General features: G+C 42.2%; 1 protein-coding gene across 2 annotated transcripts; it reads right to left on the reverse strand.

The window, feature by feature from the left end:
- Positions 1–4,273: 4,273 nt before the first annotated feature.
- LOC109866657 (syntaxin-11) lies at positions 4,274–9,108 on the reverse strand. Of its 2 annotated transcripts, XM_020455438.2 has the most exons (3): positions 8,602–8,791; positions 8,351–8,495; positions 4,274–5,804 (listed from the first exon to the last, which is right to left on the reverse strand). In XM_020455438.2, the coding sequence occupies exons 2-3, from the start codon at positions 8,391–8,393 to the stop codon at positions 4,888–4,890; spliced, it is 960 nt and encodes a 319-aa protein (XP_020311027.1). In that variant the 5' UTR covers positions 8,394–8,495; positions 8,602–8,791; the 3' UTR covers positions 4,274–4,887. The 2 variants fall into 2 exon arrangements, with proteins under 2 accessions (XP_020311027.1, XP_020311028.1); XM_020455439.2 differs by lacking the exon at positions 8,351–8,495 and having other exon boundaries at positions 8,602–9,108.
- Positions 9,109–10,092: the final 984 nt, after the last annotated feature.

Genomic DNA, 10,092 nt, shown 5'->3' on the forward strand with positions numbered 1-10,092 from the left:
ACAAACATTCTAGCCATATTTAGACAAACATCAGTGATTAAACACAAGGACACACCCACAATAAAGGCCTATGTGTGTGATCCAGGCCTGTTTGACTGCAGTGAGATCAATGTTTAGAATTCATAGTTTAAAACGACTGCCCAGCTGAACTCTTCAGCATGCAGTGATGTGAAGTGTTTCTGTTGATAAGAGAAATAGTGTGTTTGTGTGTGTGTGTGAGTGCATGTGGACCTGGACACTGCTGTCTCTCTTAACACCAGCTCAGTGAAGTGTGAGTCTATTCCCTGTTAATGATTATGTATCCTAACCAACACACTGCTGTTGGAGGGAAAATCACCTCAGATGTTTTACCTACTGGACCTTACTGCTACATATACACATGCATATATATATATTATGCTTGAAAATATGGAGTGATACTCAGTCATTATTTTGTATTTATTTAAATAGGCAAGTCAGTTAAGAACAAATTCTTATTTACAATGACGGCCTACACCGGCCAAACCTGGACGACGCTGGGGCCCTATGGGACTCCTGATCACAGCCGGTTGTGATACAGCCCGGGATTGAACCCGGGTCTGTAGTGGCGCAGCAGTCTATGTAATACATTTTTATTAAATATATCATTCCGTCATTATTCCTATTAGATATGACTTGTTCTAAAGGCAAATGTCCAATAGGTCAATTGCACAGACAGTGATATTCAAAGCAGTTGCATCTTGGTTCTGTGCTATTGACACCCTCTTCTTAGGTGGGTTAAGCGCTCGTTTTTTGAGTAATTCATGCATCCTTCTCGTCTATCTCAATCATGGTGATTGTATTGAACTGTAAAGATAAGGCGCTCTGTTTAGATGGTCAATTCAGATCTTTGTGGCAACGCGTAATGGTCATGCATTATTTGGGCGAATAGGATTTTAGAGAGAGATCGAGAGAGTGACAGAGAGAGACAGAGAAACGTACAGGGGTTTTCCAATACAGCTGGCAGTGCTGTTTTTGGGAACTGTGTTTACATAGCTAGGGCTGACAATGAGGACTTGTGAAGAGCAGAATCAACAACCTCTGCATAGTTGCTTTGTATACTTTTGGGGAAAGGTCTGATGTGATAGAGTTTGCAGCACATTATGTGGGTTTAGTATAAAAGCTAGTAGCTACTATTCTTATTGTTGTTGCTGTTGTTTTTGTGTATCACTTAACAACATTGACCTGCCATTCACGCCATTAACCCTACAGTATCTGTCCCGAGACCCCAGCAAAAATGGGCTTTTCATTTATTTTACTTTCATTATCCTTATATTTATCCTCACAATTAAGTGTTTTACCATTTTCAGGACAACCAGGGCTGGAAGTATAGCACAATTTTTCACAAAAACAGTTGCATTCACAGGTTTTATTGACAAATGTCAATCAAAAAAATTAAGTCTGCCAAAGAAAAAACCTGATCATAATGAATTTACATCGGCGATGTCATCTACAAAATTGCTTCCAACACTCTACTCAGCAAACTGGATGCAGTTTATCACAGTGCCATCCGTTTTGTCACTAAAGCACCTTATACCACCCACCACTGCGACTTGTATGCTCTAGTCGGCTGACCCTCGCTACATATTCGTCGCCAGACCCACTGGCTCCAGGTCATCTACAAGTCCATGCTAGGTAAAGCTCCGCCTTATCTCAGTTCACTGGTCACGATGGCAACACCCATCCGTAGCACGCACTCCAGCAGGTGTATCTCACTGATCATCCCTAAAGCCAACACCTCATTTGGCCACCTTTCGTTCCAGTTCTCTGCTGTCTGTGACTGGAACGAATTGCAAAAATCGCTGAAGTTGGAGACTTTTATCTCCCTCACCAACTTCAAACATCTGCTATCTGAGCAGCTAACCGATCGCTGCAGCTGTACATAGTCTATCGGTAAATAGCCCACCCATTTTTACCTACCTCATCCCCATGTTTTTATTTATTTACTTTTCTGCTCTTTTGCACACCAATATCTCTATTACCTGTACATGACCATCTGATCATTTATCACTCCAGTGTTAATCTGCAAAATTGTAATTATTCGCCTACCTCCTCATGCCTTTTGCACACAATGTATATACAGTGCCTTGTGAAAGTATTCAGCCCCCTTGAACTTTGCGACCTTTTGCAACATTTCAGGCTTCAAACATAAAGATATAAAACTGTATTTTTTTGTGAAGAATCAACAACAAGTGGGACACAATCATGAAGTGGAACGACATTTATTGGATATTTCAAACTTTTTTAACAATCAAAAACTAAAAATTGGGCGTGCAAAATTATTCAGCCCCTTTACTTTCAGTGCAGCAAAGTCTCTCCAGAAGTTCAGTGAGGATCTCTGAATGATCCAATGTTGACCTAAATGACTAATGATGATAAATACAATCCACCTGTGTGTAATCAAGTCTCCGTATAAATGCACCTGCACTGTGATAGTCTCAAAGGTCCGTTAAAAGCGCAGAGAGCATCATGAAGAACAAGGAACACACCAGGCAGGTCCGAGATACTGTTGTGAAGAAGTTTAAAGCCGGATTTGGATACAAAAAGATTTACCAAGCTTTAAACATCCCAAGGAGCGCTGTGCAAGCGATAATATTGAAATGGAAGGAGTATCAGACCACTGCAAATCTACCAAGACCTGGCCGTCCCTCTAAACTTTCAGCTCATACAAGGAGAAGACTGATCAGTAATGCAGCCAAGAGGCCCATGATCACTCTGGATGAACTGCAGAGATCTACAGGTGAGGTGGGAGACTCTGTCCATAGGACAACAATCAGTCGTATATTGCACAAATCTGGCCTTTATGGAAGAGTGGCAAGAAGAAAGCCATTTCTTAAAGATATCCATAAAAAGTGTTGTTTAAAGTTTGCCACAAGCCACCTGGGAGACACACCAAACATGTGGAAGAAGGTGCTCTGGTCAGATGAAACCAAAATTGAACTTTTTGGCAACAATGCAAAACGTTATGTTTGGCGTAAAAGCAACACAGCTCATCACCCTGAACACACCATCCCCACTGTCAAACATGGTGGTGGCAGCATCATGGTTTGGGCCTGCTTTTCTTCAGCAGGGACAGGGAAGATGGTTAAAATTGATGGGAAGATGGATGGAGCCAAATACAGGACCATTCTGGAAGAAAACCTGATGGAGTCTGCAAAAGACCTGAGACTGGGACGGAGATTTGTCTTCCAACAAGACAATGATCCAAAACATAAAGCAAAATCTACAATGGAATGGTTCAAAAATAAACATATCCAGGTGTTAGAATGGCCAAGTCAAAGTCCAGACCTGAATCCAATCGAGAATCTGTGGAAAGAGCTGAAAACTGCTGTTCACAAATGCTCTCCATCCAACCTCACTGAGCTCGAGCTGTTTTGCAAGAAGGAATGGGAAAAAATGTCAGTCTCTCGATGTGCAAAACTGATAGAGACATACCCCAAGCGACTTACAGCTGTAATCGCAGCAAAAGGTGGCGCTACAAAGTATTAACTTAAGGGGGCTGAATCATTTTGCACGCCCAATTTTTCTGTTTTTGATTTGTTAAAAAAGTTTGAAATATCCAATAAATGTCGTTCCACTTCATGATTGTGTCCCACTTGTTGTTGATTCTTCACAAAAAAATACAGTTTTATATCTTTATGTTTGAAGCCTGAAATGTGGCAAAAGGTCGCAAAGTTCAAAGGGGCCGAATACTTTCGCAAGGCACTGTAGACTCCCCTTTTTTTTCTACTGTGTTATCGACTTGTTAATTGTTTACTCCATGTGTAACTCTGTGTTGTCTGTTCACACTGCTATGCTTTATCTTGGCCAGGTCGCAGTTGCAAATGAGAACTTGTTCTCAACTATCCTACCTGGTTAAATAAAGGTGAAATAAATAAAAATAAAATAAAAACTAAAAATAAATATGAATGCTGTAAGTGCAGAAATGGTTTGCTTAGAGGGAAATGTATATCCAGCTAGTCAGTGACAACTGTGTGGAGTTTGTGAGCTTATTACAGTGTTATAGATACTATGTCCTGGGATTTCCTATGATCTATGTAGAATAACCCCTTAGCTTCTAACGCCTCTTGTGTAGCTTGTGAGGTCATAGAGAAAATAAACATGTTTAAAAGGGTTTAGAAGTCCAGAATGCACCAGCGCTACGGTGAGACTCATTGTGTTAAAGTATATTGCATTTGAGAGACAGAGAGAGACCATACTCTGTGTCAACTATATTGTGACTGGTAGTCAAAGTAAATGTGACATTGTGCTTGTGTACAAAATACTCTTGACAAAAAGTATTCTTAATTTTATTCTCGTTTAAAGTTGTGGATTTAATGTTCAGACAGAGAACAACAATAAAGTACACTTTAATTGAATCATTATTATCTCACAGTTTATATACTGTTAAGGGTAGAGGGAATTAACTATAGGAGGGTAGAAAACAAACATTTCTAAAGCTGAAAATAACCGTGTTTTTTCTTATTCTAGAAAGGCATTGATATATGTTTATTTAGATGTACTTCAGTGCCTGAAAAGCATATTTAAAAAAGGCAATAATATAATTATTTCACAGACTCTTCCAAAGTATATATTGCCATTGGTATCCAAGGGTGGGTGATAGGAGGGTTCTGATTTAGTAGGAGGGTTCAGCGAGATTTGACTGTTTTCTAACAGATGATAGATAACTAAGGCTACAAAAAATCTATGAATTAGCTGAATGGAAGCGGATAAATAATTTTTTTACTCCGCTGGTGTCGGCTGGTCTCAGGAAGAAATTATGAGTCCTCAATGTCCACGACCAAGTCAAGACTGGACACCGAGACAAGACCATCTTGAGACCGGACTGAGTACTACAACACTGCCCAGTCTTCTTCCTCAGTCTCTGCCTCATTTGACGCAGGGGAAGCAGCAGCAGAACATCTTCTTGAAGGGGTTGTTCTTGTTGTGGCGCTTGGCCTTGCTGATTTTGACCAGTGCCTCCTGGATGGCCACATCTGTTTTCTGGACATTGGTCTGGATGGTGTTCATCATGGGGCCCTGCTCCTCCACCAGCAGAGCCACATCCAGGAAGATCTCATGGATGCTCTGGATCCTGCTCTCCAGGTCCAGCAGCTCTCGGTGGCGGCTCTCGATCTGGTTGAGCGCCGAGCGCGCTGTTTTGCCCTCTGATAGGATGTTCTCATTGAAGACATTCAACTGGCCTGTCTCGATCATCTCCTCCACCTCCTCACCAGTCACCTCCCGCCCCACGATCTCCATCTGCCTCTGAATGTGGGCTTTGCAACTCTCCCTGTGGCTCATCTCTGTCTCATTGTAGTCGAACATGGCATCACGGAAGCTGTTGCTCAGGCAGGCATACTGGGTCCTGGCGATGCGAGTCACGGCGGCGTTGGAGCCATGCGCTGCCTCCAGCTCCCGCACTGCGGAGTCCATGTCCTTGAGGCACGTCAGCACACCCTCAGCACGGGCCTTAATATCAGCTGCGATGGCGTTGGAGTCTCTCTTAACGACTGACATCCTAGTGGTGCCCTGGAGCACGCGTGAGTTCTGCTCACGTAGGCGTTTGACCTCGAGGCGGATAAGCTGGACCTCACGGTGGACCTGCTGGGACTGGGAGAAGACCTCCTCCAGTTCAGGGGTATTGTCCCACACCACAGCCTGGTGAGGGAGCTCCTCCTCCAGGTCCACATTGATGGAGTCCCCGGAGACGGGCTCCCCGGACTCGGCATAGTCCATCTGCTCCACATGGCCGTTGGACTGGGACAGCTCCTGCATGTGGCTCAGACGGTCCCTCATGGCTGGGTCTGAGGCGAGAGAAGGAGAGGGGGAGGAGGTGATAGAGGTGTAGACATGATCACTCACACACAAAAAAACTATTGCTGGTGGTCCTGGCTGTTCACCATGACTGGGTGATAGCAAAGCTGTTAGAGATAAACCTATCAACATCATCACATTTACACTGAGTGTACAAAACATTAAGAACACCTGCCCTTTCCATGACATAGACTGACCAGGTGAAACCAGGCGAAAGCTATGATCCCTTATTGATGTCACTTATTAAATCCAGTTCAATCAGTGTAGATGAAGTGGAGGAGGCAGGTTAAAGAAGGATTTTTAAGCCTTAAGACAATTGAGACATGGATTGTGTATGTGTGCCATTCAGAGGGTGAATGGGCAGGACAAATGACTTTAAGGAACTGGGTATGGGGTATGGTAGTAGGTACCAGACGCACTGGTTTCTGTCAAGAACTGCAACGCTGCTGGGTTTTTCACACTCAACAGTTTCCTGTGTGTATCAAGAATGGTCCACCACACAATGGACATCCAGCCAACTTGACACAACTGTGGGAAGCATTGGAGTCAACATGGGCAGCATCCCTGTGGAATGCTTTTCACACCCATTAGAGACCATGCTCTGATGAATTGAGGCTGTTTTGAGAGCAAAAGGGAGGGTCCAACTCATTATTAGGAAAGTGTTCTTAATGTTTTCAAAACAGACAGACAGCAGCCTAAATACACTACATTGACACCCCTTGAAATGAGTGAATTCGGTTATTTCAGCCACACCCGTTTGAGCACACCGACATGCGATCTCCATAGACAAACATTGGCAGTAGAATGACCTTACAGAAGAGATCAGTGACTTTTAATGTGCCATTGTCATAGGATGCCATCTTTCCAACAAGTCAGTTCATCAAATTTCTTCCCTGCTAGAGCTGCCCCAGTCAACTGTAAGTGCTGTTATTGTGAAGTGAAAACGTCTAGGAGCAACAACGGCTCAGTTGCGAAGTGGTAGGTCACACAAGCTCACAGAACAGGACCGCCGAGTGCTGAAGTGCGTAGCGCGAAAAATTGTGTCCTCAGTTGCAACACTCACTACCGAGTTTCAAACAGCCTCTGGAAGGGACATCAGCACAATAACTGTTTGTCGGGAGCTTCGTCGGGTTCCCATGGCCGAGCAGCCACACACAAGCCTAAGATCACCATGCACAATGCCATGTGTTGGCTGGAGTGGTGTAAAGCTTGCAGCCATTGGACTCTGGAGCAGTGGAAACGGTTCTCTGGAGTGATGAATCCTAAACCAATCCAAATTAAGCATGAATCGGTCCGAAAACAGATTCAAACATTACAGGTGTTTTTCCTCATATTGTTTATTTCGAAAAATATATCTTATCTGTTATGACTGAATTGAAGCTCCTCTCCTTCAGTTCAAACTGTTATGCATGTAGCTGCATATTACTATCAAATAACAACTGGGCGCATACACACTTTCTCGTGCCAACGAGAGGTAGGCATATCCCTGTTCTAATTGTTCTAATAGGCTATTCCTACATCAGCATTCAGATGCTTGTAAAATGGCTTTCACAATGTCAAATCATAGACTTTATTAGTTGAGCGACAACCAATGTAATTTGCTGTGTTATTGTCACCAAATGCGCTGTAGAAGGCGTTTTACCGGAGGGAGTTGTGTAGCCTCCTGGAGTGGACGCAACTCACATCCAACTTCTGATTGGGGTTTTGCAATCATTCCGATTTTATTTAGATTGTTCAGGTTCACCATAAGAAATAGTTTTGTTAGTTTTGCTTTAAACGGTCAGTCTATTTGGTCATTTTTACATGAACATTGTCATTTCATAAAGGACAGCAATTATTTTTGCCAGCTGCGCATGATCGCATTCATTCATTGGTCGGAGCGAGAAGCTCTCCATAAAATTCCAAACGGTCTAAATCATTGGTACAGCTACATCTGTCATCCCTTATGGCCAGGAGAGATTAAATAAATGAATATTAAAATAAAGATGTATCCTAAACTCTGATCAATTAAGAAACTTTTAAATAAAAAAATAAACACGTAGAGACCGTGAAGTTGTTATACCTGTTTTAGAAAAGAGTCCTTGATACTGAAACTCCTTCTGGTCTGACATACCCAGCAGCATTCACACGTCTTAACCAGAGAATAGTTGTGGGTGGCGTTTCTCACCAAACAAGTTCTTTACAGAGTTGGTTATTATCCGATTTATGGGCTAATCTAAAAATGTGTTTTACCTCATCAGATTGACAAAAGAGGCAGTCGTTTCTTCTCAGGTCTCGAGCATTGAGAGATATTATTGTCATCAAGATATTGATAAAATAAAGATGTTGAATGTTTATTTGCTATTAGAAATCCCAAAAGGAATTCCCTCTTGATTCCAACAAATAAGATTGTGATATTTTTCTGAGGGTGTTATAGTTTTATCCTTCATTGTTACAGCATTTTCTCCATCACAGCAATCACGTCTGAATGTCATCTAAACCAGTTTGATCATTTTTCACCTGACAAACAAAAACTTTGAAGGGCAGAGCACCATACCTGTTCTGTTATGATGTAGGCTACCAATATAACACGTTTTCATTCCAACTCAGGCCCCCCGTAGTGCCGCAACATCCTATCCGACTTCAGTGCGACTTCAGGATGATTTGTGTTGACTGACGGCGGCGTAGAACAATGCTCCCACCTAGGCGTAGCATGGCTAACTTTAGCACTAAACCACCATGTGACTCTGGAATGAAGATGAGTTAGTTTGAAATAGCAGGTGAAAGGGGACAGTGAAGCCTATTTACCTGCAGCCATGCCCAATCCAGATCCCCGAATCCAGATCCCAGAATCCCTGGTGGTCTAGCAGGTTTCCAGCTCAGTTTGAATAATACAAGATATCGGAACTGGGAGGAGTGGTTTAGTTTGGGTTAGATTGGCATCAGTGAGGCAGACTATGTACGCTTTGGGGGCGAGTGAAAGTAGAAGTGATTGTCGGAAACTGCACAGCTGTCCAGAGCATTGCGTCACAACCTGACGAAAAATATGATGTTCTTGCCACAACATCCGAAAACCGGGTTTTCAGGCTTCAGCAGGAGTGTTCGACCTGTACTGTAGGGGGTCCACAAAAAAAGTTGATTTCCCTCCCCCCAATGTTTTAATGAATATCGCTAGCAACAACATAATAAATACATTTTGAATTACATAGGCTACCTACAGTATAAAAAAGGAGAATGTCTTCTTTATAATGATGTCAACTTTATTTCTCAACACCTAATATTGCGCGAATTACACTCATTAGAGCCAATTACACTTTGCGGCAGGTAGCCTACAGGTAGCCTAGGGGTTAGAGCGTTGGACCAATCACCGAAAGGTTGCAAGACCGGATCCCCGAGCTGAGATGGTGAAAAAGGTCGTCATTGTTAATAGGAATGTATTCTTAACTGACTTGCCTGGTTAAATACAAAAAGCACCAGTGAATAAATAGAATACCAGTGCGGCTGGTAAGCTTTCTTGACTAGGACATACATTTTTGCTCACCTTTGTTTAACCAGCAAAACAGCTGCTCTTTTTCATTTTTTTGTTGTTGCTTAAATGTGGACTTTGGAATTACCTTTATAGATAATAGGCTATATTAGAGTTTACACTTCCTCTTCCAATTGTAATGTGGGGAGGTCAAAATAATGAAAAACGACATACCAAATATATTAATTTTAAATGTTGATTATTTCTCCTTGCCATTATCATTCACCTGATGATAAGTCAGGACATGTGGAAACATAAAAAATAATAATGTATGATTGCGGTCCCTGGGCCACTGCTGGAATTTCGTGATTTTAGGGGCAAGGTCATTTGGCACTCAAGAGTTGCCCGAACTGCCAGGGCACCAAGGCATTAACCAAAATAGCCAATTAAATTGATTTGAAAAGCAGTAGCTGTTCTGTTAATTAGCTATTCTGTTGTCTGATTCTGATATTTTTCTGAGGGTGATGTAGTTTTGTTGTTAATTGTTACAGCATTTTCTTCATCACAGCAATTAAGTTTCTTAAAACTGCATTGTTGATTAAGGGCTTGTAAGTAAGCATATGGTCTCCTGAGTGTCTCCAAAGAGTAGGTTATAGCCTATGCGTATTGACTACAGCCTGTCATATCCAGACCAAGCTAACATGAGGGAGGTGCCTGAAAATGTAGACAAACATTAATGAGACTTTTAATTACATATATATAGGCTAAACGCCAGTCATGTTTGACAAATATAATGATTCTGTCAACATACTTGAGGCACTGTTCATTCAGAT

Source organism: Oncorhynchus kisutch, linkage group LG21, assembly GCF_002021735.2.
Source record: "Oncorhynchus kisutch isolate 150728-3 linkage group LG21, Okis_V2, whole genome shotgun sequence".
Taxonomy (NCBI): Eukaryota; Metazoa; Chordata; class Actinopteri; order Salmoniformes; family Salmonidae; genus Oncorhynchus; species Oncorhynchus kisutch.

Coding starts and splice junctions, on each gene's coding strand:
- LOC109866657 (XM_020455438.2), bottom strand. CDS start 8,393: ATGAAAACGTGTTATATTGGTAGCCTACATCATAACAGAACAG. Junction 5,805..8,350: donor CCTACATCATAACAGAACAG/GTATGGTGCTCT, acceptor CTCTCGCCTCAG/ACCCAGCCATGAGGGACCGT.